This window comes from Apus apus, chromosome 1 (assembly GCF_020740795.1).
Source record: "Apus apus isolate bApuApu2 chromosome 1, bApuApu2.pri.cur, whole genome shotgun sequence".
Classification (NCBI taxonomy): Eukaryota; Metazoa; Chordata; class Aves; order Apodiformes; family Apodidae; genus Apus; species Apus apus.
Window position 1 is genome coordinate 204,994,044 of NC_067282.1, and position 21,795 is coordinate 205,015,838.

General features: G+C 52.2%; 2 protein-coding genes across 2 annotated transcripts; both read left to right on the plus strand.

Annotated features, from left to right (window-relative positions):
* The first annotated feature begins 1,381 nt into the window (after positions 1 to 1,381).
* Positions 1,382 to 14,032, plus strand: NET1 (neuroepithelial cell transforming 1). Its single transcript, XM_051612371.1, has 10 exons — positions 1,382 to 1,501; positions 6,097 to 6,204; positions 7,009 to 7,176; positions 7,950 to 8,012; positions 8,708 to 8,804; positions 8,925 to 9,001; positions 9,470 to 9,727; positions 10,323 to 10,493; positions 11,392 to 11,578; positions 12,179 to 14,032. The coding sequence occupies exons 1-10, from the start codon at positions 1,409 to 1,411 to the stop codon at positions 12,577 to 12,579; spliced, it is 1,623 nt and encodes a 540-aa protein (XP_051468331.1). The 5' UTR covers positions 1,382 to 1,408; the 3' UTR covers positions 12,580 to 14,032.
* Positions 14,033 to 19,761: 5,729 nt separating this feature from the next.
* On the plus strand, positions 19,762 to 20,347 carry LOC127381891 (calmodulin, striated muscle). The gene has a single exon (XM_051612823.1). The coding sequence runs from the start codon at positions 19,833 to 19,835 to the stop codon at positions 20,280 to 20,282; it is 450 nt and encodes a 149-aa protein (XP_051468783.1). The 5' UTR covers positions 19,762 to 19,832; the 3' UTR covers positions 20,283 to 20,347.
* The last annotated feature ends 1,448 nt before the right edge of the window (positions 20,348 to 21,795 follow it).

Sequence of the window (21,795 nt, forward strand, 5' to 3'; positions counted from 1 at the left end):
ACGTAGCTGCCCTCCTCTCACCAAATGAACTCCGGTTATTTTGACCAGCACAAAAGACCTTTTTTTTTTGATTTTGGAGACTTGTAGCAGTGCCAGGAATAATATGACTTAAACAAACAAACAAAAAAAACCCAAAACTATCAATCCTTTGCATCCCCAGCCAGGCCTGCTGGGACAGGCTTCCCTGTTAGAAGAGGGGGAGAGGCTCAGCCCAGCCCCTGGCTAACAGAGCCGCGCCAGCACCACCTTGAAAGCTGAGAGCAGACTTAAAAGCACAGGTCTAGACAAGAATTCATTTCTTTTTTCAGCAAGGAGAGCTGAGGTTGGTAAAAAAAAAAAAACACAAACACAAAAACAACACCTCCCAGCAGTAAATGATTCATGCTTCAGTGGCAGCAACGAGAGCTGCTGTCAGGAGGAGCGCGTCCGCCGCTTGCGTCTGGGCACTGCCAGTGCCAGCAAACAGCAACAAAAAGGAAATATCCCCCCCAAAAAAACAAAACATACATTTGGGTTTGCCCGTTTTTCAGCACAAATTGTGAAATCCCCAAGCTTTTCCAACCGTTTTTTCCTTGCGAGGTGTGATGGAGCAGTCCCCTCCACCCCTAGAGGCTGCCTGCGTTGCGCTGCCTTCATGTAGAGCCTCTCAAAGCTCCCATTTTTCATGGAATGGTCTGGGTAGGAAGGGACCTTCAAGATCATCCAGTTCCAACCCCCCTGCATGGGCAGGGACACCTCCCACCATTCCAGGCTGCTCCAAGCCCCATCCAACCTGCCCTTCAACACTGCCAGGGATGGGGCAGCCACAGCTTCCCTGGGCAACCTGGGCCAGGCTCTCCCCACCCTCACAGCCCAGAATTTCTCCCTCACATCTCAGCTCCAGCTCCCTCTGCCAGCTGGAAACCCTTCCCCCTGCTGCCATCCCTCCCTGCCCTTGTCCCAAGTCCCTCCCCAGCTTTCCTGGAGCCCCTTCAGGCACTGGAAGGTGCTCTCAGGTCTCCCTGGAGCCTTCTCTTCTCCAGGCTGAACACCCCAACTCTCCCAGCCTGGCTCCAGAGCAGAGCTGCCCCAGCCCTCCCATCATCTCCGTGCCCTCCTCTGCATCATTCGAGTGACTTATAATTAATACAATTCGGGCGAGTTATCATTATTATCATTACTATCATTTGGGGGAATTTAGGAGGCAATAAAGGGACCTGGCGGGGGGGCGGGGCTAGAGGGCAATGTGGGCGTGGCTCTGGGGCGGAAAGGGGGCGTGGTTGTGGCGTTGGCCCCGCCCCCCGCGGTGAGGTCCGGCGGGGCGCGGCGGAGGGAGCAGAGCGGGGGATGAGCGCGGGGTGAAGCGGCTCGTGTGGTGCTGCTGGCAGGACAGGGGGGTTTGGGGAGGGGGGGGGGGGTGTCTCCGGTCATGGTGGCTCACGACGAGCTCGGGGGGCTGCTGCCCATCAAAAGGACTATCCGGGTGATCGACGCACAGAATCAGTCCTTCCGGGAGCAGGAGGTGAGGAGGAGAGGGTTTGGGGGGCTGGGGGGGGGTTGTTTTTATGGAGGGGAAGGATACACACACACACCCCCCCCGCCTTTCCCGCCCTCCGCGCCTGAGGGGAGCTGAGGGGCCGGCTGAGCCGCCTGTCCCCGGCCAGACAAAAAAAACCCTTAATTCTTAATATTTAACTCTGAAACCCCCTCAAACGCCTCACCTGAGCGCGCTCCTCCCAGCGGCGTTTTAATTGTTTTAAAAAAACACCAACAAAAAATTAAGCCTTTTGCTCTCTGCGCTCTTTTTTGTCACTGACAGGATTTTTCCTACTTAAGGCGTTTGTTTGCTGCATAAACACCAAAAAACTAACATTAAAAAGTCGTGGGAGTTGGTTTGGGCAGGGGGGGGTGGCTTGAGGGTGGCTGGGCTCGGTTCCTCGGTTGGTCGTTTTATATTTTAAGTCTCTTTTTTTGAAGTGTTGTTATTTTTACCGTCTGTTGTGATGGAGATGAGAATAATTGCATTCCTGGTAGGTGCTCGCGTGCCTCCTGCTGCCGCAGAAGGCAAAAGTTCAGCAGCCAGGTAGGGTTTTATTGCCGAGGTTAATGGCGAGATGAGGTGGGAAATAAAAAAATTGAAGCAAAACACGCTTTCAGACAGCTCTGGGGCTTGAGGGCTCCGGCCGGAGTCGCCAGCCTCTTTAAAAATCCTGGCTCTGAAACAGCCAAACTTGGGCAATCTCCTTGTGCAAAAGGGGAAACAGATGCTGGGAGAGAAGTAACATAAACCAGATCTCTTAAAGGAAACAAAATCGCCTCTGATTCTGAAAACACCCGACTTTCTGTAGGGTATAACCCACAGGCAGGGTATGTGAAGTGAAATGTTGGGTCTGGGCTGGAGCAGTGACTCCTGAGCCAACACTCCTGTCAGTGCTGGGGACTGAGTTGCTGTCAAGAGCCACTGAAGTTATCAGGAGAGCGTGAGGCCAGATTTCCCCTTCGGCTGTGGACAGGCTGTTGGATTTGAGAAAAGCAAGGGTGTTAATCTCCATCCTGAGGTGTCAAGCTGGAGCCTGGTTGTTCGTTTTTGAGTGCAGACAGGTCTTGAGATGAGACCTGGGGATTTGGCAAGCTCCTGGCACGTGAATCTTGAAATAAGATAGTCAGGTGGCGATGATTTGTGGCAGGAGTTATTCCAGCTGGTGACTGAGAAAAAAGCTCTTCTTGCATGTTTGGCTTAATAGGAAAAGTTTGGCTGCGCGTGGTTTTTAGATTTGTCACCGTGTTTGTCTGGGATGGGCACGTAGGACATTGCTCTCTAGTAAATGATCCTTGTAAAAACCACTAATTATTACCTAGTTGAGGGGGGGGGAAGGTGGCAGGCGTGCGTGTTGCTGGAGGAAAATGTTTGTTGCTCAAAAGTCAAACCAGGTTTTATTTCGAGCAGCAAATGTGAGGAGTTAACCTGCCCTTAGCAGCACTTGACACAATTCCACTAGTGCAAAAAGGCTTGTCTGTCAGCCAAGGCACCAGTTTAGCTTGTGTGTGTATGTTTGTGATATATTGCATTGGCTTTTAATAAAGAAAAGAGGAAAAAAAAAAAAAAGAAACAGAATGGAAGCAGAAGTGCTGTTGAACTCACTGAGGTTTTAATGATCTGTCAGTGCTGTAGTGCTGAACACTACTCACTTGTTGCTGAAACTTCACAGACTTCATTCTCATCTCGGCTTCTGTGAGTAAGGCAACGTGGAGACAGACTGATCATTGTGTGCAAGTACAGGGCTTAAAAAAAAAACAACCCACACTGAGCCAGAGTTATCCGTTGTATGACCTGTGCTGAGTCTCAGCTTACACCCTGGCTGGGTTTGCCTGTAAGTGGAGTACGTGACCCCGAGCTGAAATGCAGATCTGAGAGAGGTGAGGTTTCTCAGGAGAGGGATTTTTTTTTTTTTCCCCCCCTACCCTGCCTTGGATCAAGTGATACAGTTGGAAGGCGAAGAAGCAGATGCAGGTTTTTGGCAGTCGAGCCATTCGTGTCTGAGAGCACTCGCAGGACAGCAAGCAGGATTTGTTTCTCTTCAAGAGAGGGGAAATGGCTACGCTGACTTTACAGTGTGCAGAAGGTTTTCTGTTGGCCACAGACCCCAGGGGAGCACGTTCCATCTACAGAGAACGCTCTGGTCGTGCTGCTCTGCGTGAAATTCCTCCCTCCAGGAGCTGAGGAGAGCTCCTCAGGAGCTGTGCTCCCTCTTGTTCCAGAGAGCAGTTGCTTTGCGCTCCACGCCTGCCGTGCACGTCCCTGTAGATATTGACTGTTCTGTAAAATGCTGATTTATAATCCCACTCCAACAGGGAGCCCCTTTCTACCGCCTGTCCCAAAAGGAGAGGCAGGAATTCCTTCTGCCAGGCCTGGTGCACATGCACGTGTCACCGCAGCCTGGCACAGATGTGCTGGGAAGGCATTCACACATGTCCCTCAGCACAGATAGGGTGTCCTTGTATCTCCTGGCTGGAAGAGTCGCCCAGTTGACCTTTTCACAGTGAGCTGTGAAGGGCTCTACAAGCGTCCTAAAGTACTGAGGTTTCTTGCTATTAATTTTCAGTGTCACATTTTTCTTCTCCGTGCTATTTATATCGCTGGCCTTGGCAGAGCTGTGTGTGGCTCATGTCTGTATATTTTCTCCTTACATTCTTGTAGTTTCTTCAGCACCTCTTGGCTTGTGTCCCTTTATTCAAGTACACTGATCCATGGTTTTCTAGAAGTAAATTACCTATCCTTTTTGCTCTGCTCCGGAACACCTGTAATTAATTAAAGTTTCCTTGCCTTTATTTTTTGAGCTTGGCCTGACTTTCCAAGGTTTCTGCATGATCCTTTTCCTGACAGACTGTGTCTCGAGTGCAGTGGTTCAGGGTTAGCAAAGGAAAGAAGTGAACACAGTGTTCCCTGTGCTGTCCCTACACCCAGCTGAGGGTCAGGGCCCCAGGGTTGAGGGCATCCTCTTAGAGCTCTTCCCCATTTCTATAGTACCCTCATCCTTCTGAGACTACCCAAACGTTTCAAGCACAGCTTTCAACAACCTTCCTGCTGTGCCAATAGTGTCTTTCTGTTCTGCATCACTCATAAATTGTTTCTTTTCATGTTTCTCTCTCCCCCCCACCCCCTCCTGAAACTTTGAAGGCTTAATTCAGTGTGAGCTAACCTCTTCTGTTGCTTAACACTGCATGTCGGCAGACAGACGGGCCACTCCTCGGGTCATGTTGCTGAAATCAGATCTTACTTACGTAGCTTTTTATTCTTCCTCAGTCTTAGGACTGGAATCCAGCTCCCCGTGTTCCTATTCCCCTTTTTGGTTTTTGGTATTTGTCACTTCTGGTGCTGCACAGAAGCAAAGGGTTTGGGCACATTCATTTGTCATCTCAGACTGGAAATAGAGACAGCAGAGAGCTTGGCCTTAGCAGGAGAACTTGTCCTCAGCAGTCTTCTTAGTCTTCACCTCTCAGCCTTTTGAAAAGTAAGAGGAAAGACTTAAGGTAATTAACCAAAAATGCCTAGTAAAGCGTTGGTAACATTTCTGCTGAGATGAACTCATAGAAGAGGCTGCTTCCGTCAGCTCATCTGAACTTCATGCTCAGAAGCTTCCTTATGATGATGAGTCATGTCTAACCGTCTGCCAGATGTTTGAGCACCAGGGCACCTCCTCTAGCCTTTCTCCTAGCCTGGAGCTCTGAGTCCATCCCTTCCCAACATCCCATTGTGCACACCTGTCCTGTCCAGTCCTTACAACAAAGTATTTTTTTTGATGCAAAGGTTGTGGGGTTGCCAGCATGATTCTCAAAACTGATCCGAGCTCAAGCAGCAGGAGGTTTCCGTGGGGCGTTTCCTCTTTTCTTGGCAGCAGTTTGGTCAGGACAGAATTGAAAATGCTCTGGGCTCCTGGCAGGGATTAGTGGTGTTGAAAAGCAGAAGCTCCTATCTTTCAAATCTAAACAACATATAAGAAAAACTAGGATGACTTGCAGGGGGTGGGAGGGAGCAGAAAGGGGAGGAAGGTTTGTAAACTGAAGGTTTGAAACTTTAGCACATCTCGTGTGTGCGTGTCCCTCGCAGGAATGTTCAGCATGTGGTCATTTGCTGGTTGTTAGCATAGCTGCTGAGGCTGTCCTGGGCTCCCACTGCTACATTTCTCTCCAAATTAAAATTAAAATGGAAAAACACATTCTTTCTACAAAGGAAATCATGATGAAATGGAGAAGCAGATCGCAGCTCCATCTTCAGATGACAGTCACTTGCCTTGCAGAGGAGAATGCCTCAGTCTATTTGTGTTCAAACCATAACAGTCCCATGTTTGAGCCCTATTTTGAATTCTGACTGGTGTGTATGTTATCTTGCCTCTTTTACCCCGGATGAGGTCTCCACAGTTTAATTGCAGCCTTAAAGTTCAGACAAATATTTACAGCTTCTGCTCTCCTGTTAAGATGAATTGCTACTTCAAAACACTTTCTTTGCTGTGTTTCCCACTCCTTAAGTGGGTTCATGCTTTTCAAACCTGCCTGGGCAGCTTGAGAAATGAAGTGGGAGCTGCAGTCAGTACAACCTGTTCTCTGCTTTATTTACAGGAACCAAGCAATAAACGGGTTCGGCCTCTAGCACGGGTCACATCCCTGGCAAACTTGATCTCTCCTGTAAGAAATGGTGCAGTTCGGCGCTTTGGGCAGACCATCCAGGTAAAAAGCAGAGCCTTCTAGTCCTAGAAATGTAGACACAGTGAAGGTACTGGCTGTGAGGGGGTAAAACAGGCCCTGGGGTTTCAAGGCATCCCTTGAGAATCTTCCCGTGTGATTCATGCAAGGATAGAAAGTTTCCCTGGGACGTGGGGTTGAAGAAAAGTTCAGGAGCTCAGAGGTAGTTTGCTAGATAAATAGGCTGTGATGAGGGTGTGAGCAGTAAAAGAAATAAACTGACTTAGATAGCGAGAATGAGTTGATAAACTGTTCCCAGACTTGATACATGTGTATTGGAGCATGTGCTGAGATGTGAACTGACCTTGCTGTTCAGGGATGGCTCAATAAAGCTTGAGGAGTGTTGTCTGAGGAGCACTGCACCCCACACGTGCAGGGAAGGGACCTCCTGTGTCTGGCTTTTGGTTAACACTGCATTATCATGAGAGCAGAGTTCAAATAGCTCCTGATTAGCCCCACTATAGGTAGATTATCATCCTGGTTTGTTTACTTCCTCGTGCTTTGGAAACAGAACCAAGCTTTACCTGCCCATCCTCCCCACAAGTGCTGCTGCTGGATCAGTGCAGGGAGAGGCACATGGAAAAGCTTGCCAACCTCTGGGCTCTGGGCTTTCTCAACAGCTTGATTAAAGTGTTCCTTTTTCTGAGGAAAAGTGTCTGGGTGTGTTTTCCTGCCATGCACTAGAGAGGAGGGTGAAGGATTGGGAGGGCTGTGGATAATGTTGTGCTTCTGGAACGGTGGCTCTGCAGACTTTTTAAATATTTTTTTTTTCCTTCTAAATCCATACAGTCATTTGCCCTTCGTGGTGACAGCAAGTCTCCTGGCTGTGCCCAGAAGTTATGTAGCAGATCTGCTGCTCCTACTCCTCCTAAGAGAAGAAACAGTGTACTTTGGTCTGAGATGTTAGATGTCAACATGAAGGAGTCCCTGAGCACCAAAGAAATCAAGCGCCAGGAGGTAGGCTGGCTCTGAAACACCAGGACTGGGAAAAGCAGCCAAGTGGCCCCTTGGCTTGGGCTGTTTTCTTGGCAAGTAAAGGACTAAGGAGCATCTGTGGGTGCTTCTTCTTCTTCTTCTTCCTGTGCACCTTCATTTCTAAGATTTATTTCTCCATTAGGCATGGGAAAAGGTAGGCTGCTCTCTCTGGAGTCACTAGGGAGTTTCTCTCCCCAGTCTGACCCTTCAGAGATGCCAAGCTCTTTCCATGGGGGTGCTCAGCATTACTGAAATTGGAGACCCAGCCGTGCTGGTTGCTTTGCAGCAGACCCTAAGTCAGGTTCCTTCTAAAGCCAGCTGTCTTTCTCTTAAAGCTCTTGACAATTGGTTGGAAGCCAAATGCAAGGCCTTGGCTTGCCTTTTTCCTGTAGTTCTTGGACAAATCTAATGACAACACAGAAGCTGACTAAAGACGCCTGGGATTTGACCTCTGTGGTTTTCTGGGGTTTGTTTTGTTTTTTTCCAAACTTGCCTGTGTAAAAGCTGTGATTTAAAAGGTGCTAATATTTAATTTGGCTCGTGCCTGAGCATCACAGCTTTCACACAGTTGTAAGTAAAGTTGCTTTCTCAGAGCTGGGAAAGTAGGCAGATTTACTTGAGCTTGTTGTGCCCAGGTGGCAAAACTGCCTATTCAGGCTGGGGAGACAGGATGTACATTATGTGAGCTGAAAGGCTCTTTCAGAGGAGGACTGGGATTAAAAATTACTCTCGATGCTTTATCCCCTTCCTCACAGGCAATATATGAAATGTCCAGGGGAGAGCAGGACCTGATTGAAGACCTGAAGCTTGCCAGAAAGGTGAGTGGTTTTTTTTTCCTGCAGTCAGTAAACATATTACCGTGGAATGGTTTGGGTTGGAAAGGACCTTAAAGATCATCCAGTTCCAACCCCCTGCATGGGCAGGGACACCTCCCACCATTCCAGGCTGCTCCAAGCCCCATCCAACCTGCCCTTCAACACTGCCAGGGATGGGGCAGCCACAGCTTCCCTGGGCAACCTGGGCCTGTGTCTCACCACCCTCATTGTGAGGAATTTCCCCCTAATGTCTCACCTAAATCCCCCCCTCTTCCAGTTTTAGTCCATTCCCCCTTGTCCTCTCACTACATTGACATTTCTTAGCACCTACAAACATTATGTAGCAGTTTGGTCAGGCCCAGAATCCACAGCTTGAAAGCTGCCCTGGAGGGTAGACGTGAGCAGCCCTACAGTACTGGTTTGATTGCAACAAACCCAGCCAAAAGAACAGGCCTGTGCTTCACAGTCCTACAGAGGTAGCTGGGGAATCCCTCTCCCAGGTGAGAACAGCTCAGGCAGGAAAGCCCTTTACATTTGATACCCTCACACAGAGATGAATCTTTCAGTGGTCAAAGTTGATGTTACTGTTTCTCTTCGCTCATATCTGTCCTGCACATGATACATCCTTTTGTATTTAAACTGTCAGCTTTGGGGCTTGGGAGGTTTTAATATATTTTAATACTGACCTTCTTTGACAGGCCTATCATGACCCCATGCTGAAACTCTCCATCATGTCTGAGGAGGAGCTCACCCACATATTTGGGGACTTGGATTCTTATATTCCTCTGCATGAAGGTAAGAACAACTGGATCATTTTCACATCATGTGCTGACTAGGAGTTAAACTCTCTGCTTTCCCACATGAGAACAGCTTACTGGAGCATTGTTACCATTTATACTTTTGTTTCATTTCCAGACTTGTTGGCAAGTTTAGGAGAAGCAACAAAACCAGATGGAACAGTGGAGCAGATTGGGCCCATTCTCGTGAAGTGGGTGAGTACATAACTTGCAGGCAGCAGGCTAATCATGAGCTTAAAGAGCATATAAAGCTAGAAGCCAAAAAGCTGTGGGCTTTTGTGGCCTTGAGGGGAGGAAATCCTGGCTACACTGGAAACAATGGGACTCTTGTCAGCCATAATGGGCCACGATTTCACCCCAGAGACTTAGGCTAGTGTGACTGCAATTACTTGCTTGATTTATGTTTGAAATGTCTATATCTTCTGGACTGTTTGACACTGGTGTGATTTCAATAGTGTTATCACTGGTAATCTCAAAACATTGAACTTCAAAGGCATTGCCTGCAGGATGCCCTTGTTTTTCTCACAAAAGACCAGCTAGGAGAGCCTGACAGTGTTTTTTTTATTGGGCAAAATATCCCAGGGAGGGTAGTTTAACACGTTAATGTGATTTGCTTTTCCTACATGGACTTCACCACCTGAATATTGTTCTGTTCTCCTGCAGTTACCACGGCTCCATGCCTACAAAGGTTACTGTAGCAATCAGCTGGCAGCCAAAGCACTTCTGGATCAGAAGAAGCAGGACAGGAGAGTGCAGGACTTCCTTCAGCGCTGCCTGGAGTCTCCTTTCAGCCGCAAGCTGGACCTCTGGAGCTTCTTGGACATTCCTCGAAGTCGGCTGGTCAAATATCCACTGCTCCTGAAGGAGATCCTCAGACACACTCCCAAAGATCATCCTGATATCCAGATTCTGGAAGAAGCCGTAAGTAATCCTGATTATTCTTCTGACAGAAGCATGTCATTCTGGAGTTCCAGAAAGCTTTCTCTCAAACCCTCAGCAATTTCATGGGGTGGTTTTCTTGGTGGACACTGTAAAACCTCTGTGAAACTAATCAGTCCACGTGGATTCCAGCCTATGGAGTTCACAGAATCACAGAATGGTCAGGGTTGGAAGGGACCTCTGAAGATCATCTAGTCCAACCCTCCTGCTAGAGCAGGATCCCTGATAGCAGATCCCACAGAAACATGTCCAGGTGGGTCTGGAATGTCTCCAGGCTCCACAACCTCCCTGGGCAGCCTCTCCCAGATCTGTCACCCTCAGAATAAAGAAGCATTTTCTTATATTCAGGTTAAATCTCCTGTGTACCAGTTTGTGCCCCTTGTCCTGTCACTGGACACCCCTGAGAAGAGTCTGACCCCATCTTCCTGACACCCCCTCTAGATGTTTTATGAGTTCCCCCCTGAGCCTCCTTTTCTCTAAGCTGAACAGCCCCAGCTCTCCCAGCCTTTCAGCACTTAAGAAGAAGATACACAACCAGAGGTCACTACTTAATGATTTGTAAATGCTTGCTTTGTAGATATCTATAATCCAAGGAGTCCTCTCTGACATCAACCTGAAGAAGGGGGAGTCAGAGTGCCAGTATTACATTGACAAGCTGGAATACCTGGATGAGAAGCAGAAGGACCCCAGGATTGAAGGCAGCAAAGCTTTACTGTGCCATGGGGAGCTGAAGAATAAAAATGGACATGTAAGTCCCTTGTGTTCATGGTAATTAATTCTCAGGTTAAGAACCTGCCCTCAGAGGTAGATGAAATTGTCTCTTCTAGCAGGACCAGGAGCCCTTCCATCCTTAGGGCTTAGTTCAGACAATTGGCTGAATTCAAAAGGCAGGAGAGAAGGCACCTGATGGCAGCCTCCTCCTTGCAGGGAGTAAGGGAAAGTTTCCTGCTGACAGCTTGACAATTGGCCTTCAGAAGTTGGAAAATAATTAGTGCACAATTACCATAGCAAGTGTGCTGAGTGCCCCAGCACTCCATCAAGAGGGATTTCCTGCTGGCTGTTTACTTTCAGGTGCTCTGACATTCCCCATTATGAGCCCTGGCTCCCAGCTCTTCCAAACAAAAGCCTTCCTGCAAAAAAAGTCTGTTTGGCTTGGAGATGAACTGCCCCAAGTTTTATCTCCCACTGAAAGACCCTGCTGGACTCAAGGCTTTGCTGCCTTTTGTTCTGACTTTGCAGGAACATTTTAAAGATCAACTCTTTCTTCTCCTTTAGTTTTGTTGGTGGTGGCTGGGTGGTTGGTGGGGGTTTTTTTTGTTGTTTAATTTGGCTATTACACGTGAAGCATTTTGTGTGGCCAGAAAACAGGTTCCTTCTAATGATCCCCCTTCTTGCCATCTGCAAATCATGACTCACTTTTGAAGGGTCATTAAACTAATTGAACCTGTTAATGGAAGTCTGTGCCACCATTGCCAGGGCCCTGGGGGGGCTGTAACATAATGTCAGAAAGTTCATGTAGGTGAAACTCAGAAAGTTCATGTGGGTGAAACTCCAGATAAGGTGGCCTTGAATCCCAGGAGATGTGGAGCTGCTTTGAGTACAGGGAACAGCATTTCCCTGGGATTCAAATGTGTTTTCCCTTTCAGAAACTCTACGTCTTCCTCTTCCAAGACGTCCTGGTTTTGACCCGGCCCGTCACTCGCAACGAACGTCAGGCCTACCAAGTGTACAGGCAGCCCATCCCTGTCCAGGAGCTGCTCCTGGAGGACCTTCAGGATGGTGATGTGAAAATGGGAGGTTCCTTTCGAGGAGCTTTTGGCAATTCTGACAAAGGTACAGGCCAAACCAGCTCATCTGGGTGGGGATCCTTTGGTGGGGAGAAATCACACCTGAGCGTAGATCCCTATGGATCTAGGTTCTTTTAGGATAGTGGACACGTGATAGGTCCACCTTTTAGACTGTCACTGCTGGGCTTTGGTGGCCATGAACTTAATATCATGGAATGGTTTGGTTTGGAAGGGACCTTAAAGATCATCCAGTCCCACCCCCTGCATGGGCAGGGACAGCTCCCACCAGCCCAGGCTGCTCCAGGCCCCATCCAACCTGCCCTTCAACACTGCCAGGGATGGGGCAGCCACAGCTTCCCTGGGCAACCTGGGCCAGGGTCTCCCCACCCTCATAGTGAAGAATTTCCTCCTGATGTCTAATATAAACCTCCCCTCTTCCAATTTTAATCCATTCCCCCTTGGAAAAAACATCTATTTCAATGTGTCTGTGCTGGATTGTGGGGTCTTGGGGTTGGTTGGATTATTTTTGGTGGTGTTTTCAACCCACCCAAAGCCAAGCAGGGCAGTCCCGGTTGTTTGTCTGACAGCGCAATCTGTCACTATTGAGCTAGGAACTGATCTTGCTTTTTCCAACGTTGATCTCCAGCTAAAAACATCTTCCGAGTTCGTTTCCAAGACCCTTCTCCGGGCCAATCCCACACCCTGCAGGCCAACGATGTCTTCCACAAGCAGCAGTGGGTCAACTGCATCCGAACCGCCATCGCTCCCTTCCAGCGCGGCGCCGCCGCCCTCGAGCTGAAGGAGCTGCCGGAGCTGAGCGAGGAGTCAGAGGAGAACAATCCCTCTGTGCCCAACACCACCACCACGAAGAGGCAGTCTGCCACCTCTGGTGTCACTGAGATGGAGCTGGATGAAAACGTCTCCGAATGTGGCTCCGTCTTGGACTCGGAGGAATCCAAGGCTGTGAAAAGTCACAGAACATCATCTGGGCACCGGAAAACGAGGGAGAAGCAGCTCAGCGGGAAGCGGAAAGAGACGCTGGTGTGAAGAGGAGCCCAGCAGAGCAACCTCCTGGTGAAAGACTCTTTATTTATAAATAACGTGTACATTTTTTCTTGTAATGTGAGCATGGTCGGGGTCACTCTACTGAACAGAATATTTGGTTTTGTTTTTCTGTTGTAACGGCAGCTACTGGTATGCAGTTGACACTGTTGAACTGGAGTCTGTTTTTACAAACACGGCCACTTGGAACCTGGTTTTAGTGCTGCGAGACCTTTGGAAGCCCTGGTGCTTCCAACTGCTCCCAGCAGGTTTGAAGAGCACACTTGGGTTCCTGAAAGATTTCCACAGTGTTTGAGGCTGGGAAACACCAGAGCTAAAGGGGAAGTTTGGGAGCACCTCCCTTTGCAGGGGGTTCAGATCAACACTGCACGAGCCCTTTTTAAAAGTGGGCTCCAAACCTGAAGTCACACTTTCTTCCTGTCCTGTCCAGTGCATGGTTTGCAGTGTGTGGTTTATCATTAACCCACCTAACTTTTCATGGTATAAAAGGAGGGAGGGGGGGTGGAAACCACCAACCAACCACCAAACAGACCCCAGGTTCAACAGGTTCTCAATTTACCTACTGGAATCTTTCATCTTAATGTGTCCTTTGTACATTCCTCGTTTTCACTCTTGTAACCTGCCAGATATTTAATTTTTTTTTATTAGTTGTTTTGTTTTGAGTTTGTTGGGGGTTGTTTTTTGGTTTTGTTGTTTGTTTTCTTTTTTTTTTTTACTTTTGTACTTTTTGTTGGTGTTCAGACTTGGCATTTCCTTTTCCAGTACTTGATCCTTCTTGCTCGGAGACATGTGTGTGCTCCAGACTCCTGGAAAGAGAACTGCATCAACTGAGGGGGTTTTAGGAAGGTTTTTAGGAATGTTGCAAAGGGTTTGGGGAGGGAAGAGGAGCAGCAGGTAGAGGGGGAGTAGCAGGGACTGAAGGTAGATTTTATTTTGTTGTTACTGTTGCCTTTTGGAAATGAAATGCCTTTGTGTGTGGAGAGGCAGGACTGAAGGCAACCAAGGGGTTATTGCATGTGGTAGAAAGGTAGAGACAGAGGAAGCATTTGCAGCTGATGGGGTGTGAGGGTGGAGGAGATAGTGGTTGTATATACTCATAATGGTGACACTGCCATGTTCTGGAGGCCCAAAGATACGTGTGGGAGGTGCCAGCTGGGGGACAACGCTGCAAAATGGGGGGAAACGAAGCAGTGGCAGCTTTGAACAAGGACAGCAGGGTCCTTCCTGTCATTAGTGCTGGTGGGGTGAGGACATCAGCCCCACACCACCCATCCTGGGGTGTCACCTGCACTGGGTGCTGGAGGGGTTGTTGCCTGTCGGGTGTTGGGCCAGTGACAATGGAAGAGGGGGAGTGGGTGTACATAGACACGAGCGGGTGGTTCTCTGTAAATGTGTTGTACAGCTCCCAGTGCCAAGTACCATTAAATTCCTGACAGCCTCTGGCCTCCCTGTCTCAGTTGCTGCCTGTGGGGGGACCTGCTGGTACCATGGGTGCTGCTGGGGGTGCTTGGACCTCCTGCCTTTCTCTGAGCACACCCAGCCAGCCCCAGACTGTGTTCCCAGGAGGAAGTTGTGGATTTGTACAGACCCCTTGTTGTATCTCTGGTTCCTCTTTGCCCTGAGGGCTGCAGGGGCCTGGCAGCCACCACCCTTGGTTGCTATAAACCAGGGCCCAGCTCCCTGACTCACTCCCATGATGGCATCACTCCTGGCTCCCCTCCTTTTCTGGGGAAAAAGGGACCAACCCTCCTCACCCCCCAGTGCACCCAGGCCTCCTTCCTACAGCCAAGAAACCACCCCCCAGAACCACAACAGTCCATGTTCAGCAAATATTTTAAAATCCCCTCCTAGATGAACCTTCAGAAGAACCAGAAGGGGGTGGCAGACTCCTCCCCAGGGCAGCTTCCCCCTGGTGGAACTGGTTATCAGCAGCATGATGAAACCATCAGGTCTCCTGAAAAGCTGCAGCCTGACCATGTAGGGTGATTTCTGGGCTCCACTCCCTGCTCCCAGGGAGAGCAGCTCCACGCCAGGTCCCTCAGGGTGGCCACGCTCCCGTGGTCACCCCAAGGGCTCCTCTGGGAGGGAGAGCACAGCTCTCTTGGCAGGGACAGAGTTTACAGCCAAACTTTGACCTGGGAAGCTGAGTTATGATCTTGAAGGGGCCTCAGCCCTTCCCAGAGAGAAGCTGGAAAAAAGGCTCCTTTTGCCAAAAGGAGGAAAAAAAAAAAAAAAAAAGGCTTTAATGAGCTGCTGGGACACACAGGGAGGAAAACCTGCTCCCCCTGTGTCAGGCTGGGGCTGGACTTTCATCCTGCCCTGTAGCTGACAGACAGCACATGAGCCAAGAGCTTGATTTCCCTTTAAACCCTCCCACCGAGTCCTGGTGGCTCCTCTCCCTTCTCTGTTCCTCCAGCAGGAATGTGCAGCAGCCACCCCAGCCTCACTTGCCTAGACTAAACACTCTGGGTTTTCCTGCTCTCCTCCCGTGCCAAACTCCATTAGGTCCTTGGCCAGACCTTTCCTTGCCTGTGCTGCTGAACTGTGTGCTGGGACCCCATCTCCCACCTAGGAGAGGAGCCCGGGGTAGAAGAGAAGGCTCCAGGGAGACCTGAGAGCACCTTCCAGTGCCTGAAGGGGCTCCAGGAAAGCTGGGGAGAGGCTTGGGACAAGGGCAGGGAGGGATAGGAGCAGGGGGAAGGGTTTCCAGCTGGCAGAGGGAGCTGGAGCTGAGATGTGAGGGAGAAATTCTGGGCTGTGAGGGTGGGGAGAGCCTGGCCCAGGTTGCCCAGGGAAGCTGTGGCTGCCCCATCCCTGGCAGTGTTGAAGGGCAGGTTGGATGGGGCTTGGAGCAGCCTGGAATGGTGGGAGGTGTCCCTGCCCATGGCAGGGGGGTTGGAACTGGATGATCTTGAAGGTCCCTTCCACCCCAAGCCAGCCTGTGAGTCTATTCTGTGCAATATCCAAGGCCAGAGGGGGAACTTGGGCTGTGTCCCTGAGCCCCCCTGGTCCCTTGTGTCCTCAGCCACCTTGGCCATGGCAATGTCCTTGTCATGGCCAGGGAGAGGGAAGGTGTCCGTTCCCAGCAGACATCTGGGCACCTCCACCTTGGGTAAGCAGCTCCCCAGTCCCTTATTTACCTTTGGGGCTCCACCCAGCTCAGTGCTACGTGCGGAGCCAACACCACCCCGATCAACAGGTGAGACCTTCCCAGAGACAAGGTCAGAGCAGGACAGATCCTTCTCCAGACCGTCTCCCCACCACCCCAATCCCAGCCTCCCTCCTCTGTCTCAGTGACATCTGACCAGCCCAAAACTGGGACCGTGGTCCTTTTATTTGAGCTGGGCAAGCCTGAGTTGAGGAGCTGCCCTGGCAGACCCTGCAGTTGACCCTCAGCTTTGGACACCTGAAGCCTGAAATGAAGCACCAGCCACCAAAGCCCAAACTTCACACCCAGCAGCCACCACCACCCCCTGGAGACCTCGCAGCCGCTGCGGGATCAGGGCCAAGCTCAGCCTTTCCAAAAGCCTGTTTTCCACATTAAATCCCCCCCCACCCCCCCTGCAATTCCTGCTGGGCTTTCCAGAGGTTCCTCCCCATCCCCATGGACACCTGGGGACCAGCCAGGCTCACTGTGTCTGAGCTCATGTGGGGAGGTTCCCCCGTCGCAGCCGTTTCCCTCTCAGCCTCCAACTTCTTTTTTCCATGAATTCCTCACCCTCCCTTCCCCCCCATCCCGTCTGGAAATGCAAACCCAGACGTCTCCAGGCACATCTGCACACAGCTGGGCTGCTGTTTGGATCATCCAACGTCTGGTTGGGGGAAGGGGGGGGGTTGGGTTTTTTGAGCTGTTACCTGAATCAGACAGCTCCAAAGCCAGACCTTGAGGTTGAACCACCTGGTGATGCCACCTGGAAACCACCCCGTGAGGCTTCAGCATTGGCCCCTTGTACCCTCCTTCATCAGAACGTTGACCCCTCCAGCTCCAGTTGGAGACATCCCAGGAAAACTGGCTGGGAAATGAGCCTCCAGCTGGTGGCTGCATCCTTCTGCCTCCCACCCTGGTGGCCTCCAACTCCATGGCCCATCTCAGATGCCCTGAACAAAACATGGCCATAAAACAAGTGATTCTATGGGCCAGCAGGCAGTTTTATTGGTTAATTATCCTCTTGCTAATGAGGGCACAGTTAAGCACCATCGAAATGAAGGGTTGGCTGGACCTTCTCCCAAAGACTGATGCAAATGTGGGAGGTGGGGATGGAGAAGCCATGGGGAGATGGGAGGTGCTGGTCATGGGGAGGTCATGGGTCCTGAAAATGGTGCTGGTCATGAGGAGGCAATGGGGAGTTGATGGAAAGGTGATGGGCGGGGGAGATGATGGGTGTTGGTCATGGGGAAGTGATGGGTGCTGGTGATGGGAGGTTATGGATGCTGACAATGGGTACTGGTCACGGGGAGGTGGTGATGGGTGCTGACAGTGGGTACTGGTCACGGGGAGGTGGTGATGGGTGCTGACAGTGGGTACTGGTCACGGGGAGGTGGTGACGGGTGCTGACAATGAGTACTGGTCACAGGGAGATGACTGGGAGGTGGGTGCTGGTGGTGGAAAGACAGTGGGGAAGCAAAACCCCCTGGCTTCTCTCAACACTACAGGACACCCAGGACAGAGCATCCTTAGCACAGTGACCCAGGGTGCCCCCCCACCCAGCCCACCCTCCTTTTAGACCTCAAACAACTCCCCCCATCACTGGAACAAACACCTTCAATCCTCCTGGCCTTGGAGAACACCCAATTAGCTGGTGGTGGTTGCTTCTCCCAGCTTGGGCTCCAGCCCACTCCTTCTCCTCTTGGCTCCTCCCTTGGCTGCCCAGGGCTCTTTCACAGCAGTTTTGATCCCATCTCCTTCCTCTGGAGCAGCCCAGCCAGCGAGGACAATTAGACAATTAAGGAGCAGCTCGTTGCACAAGAGGAGCTGCCAGGACCTCCCCGAAACGCTCTCCAGGGTGAGCAGTTCTGTGCTCCTCACCAGGCAGGTTCCTCCCAGCAACTGGGGCATCTCACGTGCCCAGAGTTCCTTCCAGATGAGGTTTTCCTGAAGACAATGATTCCCCTCCCACACTTTGTCCCACCTGGAGAAGCCACTATCCCACATGTTCATCAGTTGTCCCATTGGGTTGGCTTCTGTTTCGTGGCCTTCCCTCCAAACCCCACATCTCTGATTCTTCACTGGGTTAAACTGGGTTAAACTGGTGCCATTTTCCTGTAGCTGAGGAAGTCAAACTGTCTTCTGCTGTGGAGCCTCGTGTTCTGATCCACCAACACCTTGGCCCAGCTGGTGAAGGTCACTTGAGCGTTCTGGGCACATAGGAAAGAGGGTTGGATGGTTGGAGGAGCACGTAGATGGATGGGAATGGGAATGCATGGATGGATGGACAGAGGCATGGACAGATGGCTGGAGGGATGGGTGGTTGGATGGTACGAGTGGATGGGCAGATGGATGATCATGTGGTTGGGTGGATGGATACACATATGGTTGGGTGATGGGATGGATTGATGGATGGAGGGATGGATGGATGGATGGAGGGATGGATGGATGGATGGATGGATGGATGGATGGATGGATGGAGGGATGGATGGAGGGATGGATGGATGGGTGGATGGATGGGTGGATGGAGGGAGGGAAGGATGAATGGATGGATGGAGGGATGGATGGATGGATGGGCAGATGGAAAGAAAGAGGCCTTGTCATCCTGTGACCCCTGCTGTGCGAGATGAGTAGAAAAGCAAGGAGGCCCTTACAACAGGGTTAACCCTCACCCAGCCCCAGGGTTAACCCCTGACTAACCAGGGCAGGACTCATGACACCACTTGCCTGATGAACCACGTCAGCTGCCCCGGGGCTGTTCCTGGCGAGCCCAGAAGAGCTGTCCTGGCTGACTCAGGTCTCATCACCATGGAGAACATCAGCTCCAGGCAAGCAGGCTCTGCCTGGACCTGCAGGAAGGAACCCCAGGAACCTGCTTCCCTGGGCAGGTTTGACACAGCTGTGGTGGCCCTGGGGCTGGGGAGATGAAGGGAGGTCCTTCTCCCCCCTCTGTGCAGGGCTTTTGTGCAACTCCAGACCCCCCCTTCGAGCAGCCAAACCCAAGATGTCTCACCTTCCCCTCCCACCAGCAGCTGCCTCTCCCCAAAACCACCCGAGCTACAGAGAGATCCCCTTCACTGAGGGCTTTGTTAAGAGCTGACCCCACAAAGTGCCACCAGCAGGGCAAGAAGGACACCAGCTGAGGTGGCCCAAGGGGGCCCTGCTTCTCCAGCACCCCAAGACAAGGGGGGTGACCCACTCCTGCTGACCCCGTGGATCTCAGTTTCTCCTGGTTATCTCTGCCTCCTCCTCCTCATCCAGGGAATGGCAGGGCAGGAGGGAGGAGGCCCCTTCCCACCTCTCTCTGCCTCCTCCTCCTCCTTCTCCTCCTCTTCATTCAGGGAGTAGCGGGGAAGGAGGTTCCATCCCACCTATCTCCGCCTTCCTTCTCCTCCTCCTCCTCCTCCTCCTCCTCATCCAGGGAGCTCCAAGGCAGGAAGGAGGAGGCTCCAATCCCACCTCTCTCTGCCTCCTCCTCCGCCTCATCCAGGAAGGTTCCATCCCAACTATCTCCACCTTCCTTCTCCTCCTCCTCCTCCTCCTCCTCCTCCTCCTCCTCCTCCTCCTCCTCCTCCTCCTCCTCCTCCTCATCCAGAGGCTCCAAGGAAGGAGGGAGGAGGCCCCATCCCACCTCTCTCTGCCTCCTCCTCCTCCTTCTCCTCCTCTTCATTCAGGGATTAGCGGGGAAGGAGGTTCCATCCCACCTATCTCCGCCTTCCTTCTCCTCCTCCTCCTCCTCATCCAGGGAGCTCCAAGGCAGGAAGGAGGAGGCTCCAATCCCACCTCTCTCTGCCTCCTCCTCCGCCTCATCCAGGGAGGTTCCATCCCAACTATCTCCGCCTTCCTTCTCCTCCTCCTCCTCCCCATCCACAGGCTCCAAGGAAGGAGAGAGGAGGTTCCATCTCACCTATCTCTGCCTTCCTCCTCCTCCTCGTCCTCATCCAGAGGCTCCAAGGAAGGAGGGAGGAGGCCCCATCCCACCTGTCTCCACCTTCCTTCTCCTCCTCCTCCCCACCCCGGGAGCTCGGGGGCAGGAGGAGGCCCCATCCCACCTCCCGGCGTGCCGGGGCAGGGCGGCGCGGGCGGGAGCGCCATGGCCGAGCGGCTGTCGGAGGAGAAGATCTCGGAATTCAAAGAAGCCTTCTCCCTCTTCGACCGGGATGGGGACGGGTGCATCACCACCAAGGAGCTGGGCACCGTCATGCGCTCCTTGGGGCAGAACCCCACCGAGGCCGAGCTGCAGGACATGGTGGGGGAGGTGGACGCCGACGGCAGCGGCACCGTTGACTTCCCGGAGTTCCTGTCGCTGATGGCGAGGAAGATGAGGGAGACGGACAGCGAGGAGGAGATCCGGGAGGCCTTCAGGGTCTTCGACAAGGACGGCAACGGCTACATCAGCGCGGCGGAGCTGAGGCACGTCATGACCAACCTGGGGGAGAAGCTGACGGACGAGGAGGTGGACGAGATGATCAGGGAGGCCGACGGCAACAACGACGGGCAGGTCAACTACGAGGAGTTTGTCAGGATGATGACGGAGAAGTGAGGTGGGTGTGGGGGGGTTGGGGGGTGTCCCCTCCCCAACCAAACCGCCTCCGACAGCCTCAGGGAACTGGCTGGGATGGAATCACAGGATGGGTTTGGGTGGGAAGGGACCTCAAAGCCCACCCAGTCTCACCCCTGCATGGGCAGGGACACCTCCCACCAGCCCAGGCTGCTCCAAGCCCCATCCAACCTGCCCTTCAACACTGCCAGGGATGGGGCAGCCACAGCTTCCCTGGGCAACCTGGGTCTCACCTGGATGCAGCTTCATGCCCAACCCCACCTCCATGGAAAGCCCCAGACTAAGGGGTCCACCCCAAACCTTGCGATCTCCACCATCCCAAACCACCTCCTGCCCTGCAGCTCTTGCTGCTGGTTGGACAAGTCAGAACTCGTGGTCCTTTTTGGTTTCTTTGTTGGTTAGTTGTTTTTTTTTTCCCCTTCTAATTTTTCTTTCATTTCTTCGTAGGGAGCAGAGGTCCTGGTGACTCCCCAGCCCCTCCACCCTCTGCTGCCTTCTCTCCACCATCCCAGGCTGGAAAAAAAACAATATGAAAAAAATAACCCTCTTTCAACCCCAGCTGGAGCAACCCCAGCCAACACCTGCAGCAGATGTTGGCACCACGGAGGCTCAGGGTGCAGGTGGACACGGGGTGCACCCCTCGTGGCTGTGGAGGTGCTGGTGGCCACCACCACGTTCCCCAGCACCAATAAAGAAACGTCCTCCCTCCCCCCCCCTCTCCATGGCTGCCAGTGCTTCCTTCAGCTTCACTTTCGGGGTCCTCGCTAAAAAACAACACCCCCCCCCCCAGACACACACACACACACCCCCCAAAAATCACCCACACGGGTGAGTCCTGGCCGGGGTCCCACACCCACATTCTCTTCCCCTCCGTCCTTTTCTCCCTCCCAAGTTGCAAAGATGCCCCCTGAGGGTGCTGGGTGCCCTCCAGCTGCAGCCCCCCCCGGGGTTCTGGCTGTCCCCACCTCCAACCTCCACCACTTTTGGGGGCTCCTCTCTCTCTTTGGACACCCCCAGGGTGTCAGAGACCCTTTCCCACCCCCCCCTGATCCCCAAGCTCAGAGGAGAGGTGGGACCTGGATCTGGCCCTAATCCCCTTCCCCAAGACCAGGGGTCACCTTCCCTGCCCTCGATCCACCCCCGTCACCTTCCCCGTGACTCAGTTTCCCCACAAAGAGGATGAAACCCAATTGCAGCAGCTCCCCCTCCCCCCCCCACCCCAGGCTGGGGTGGTTCCCTCCTCTGAGCTTTGGAGGAGAATTAATTAGAAGCAGGTTTATTAAAGCTCAGGCACTAACGAGCAAGCGGGGAGGTGGCACCGACGGGTCACGGTTGCTTCACAGGGGACATCCTGGCTCTGGAGATCTTCAAGGACTTCATCCCCCACCATTTCCAGCCCATCCATCCCTGGAGATCCCTGGGATCTTTGGCAATCCCAGCTGTTTTTTCCCCAACTCTGGGGAAACTGGGTGGGTACCTGCAGGTTGGGTGGTGG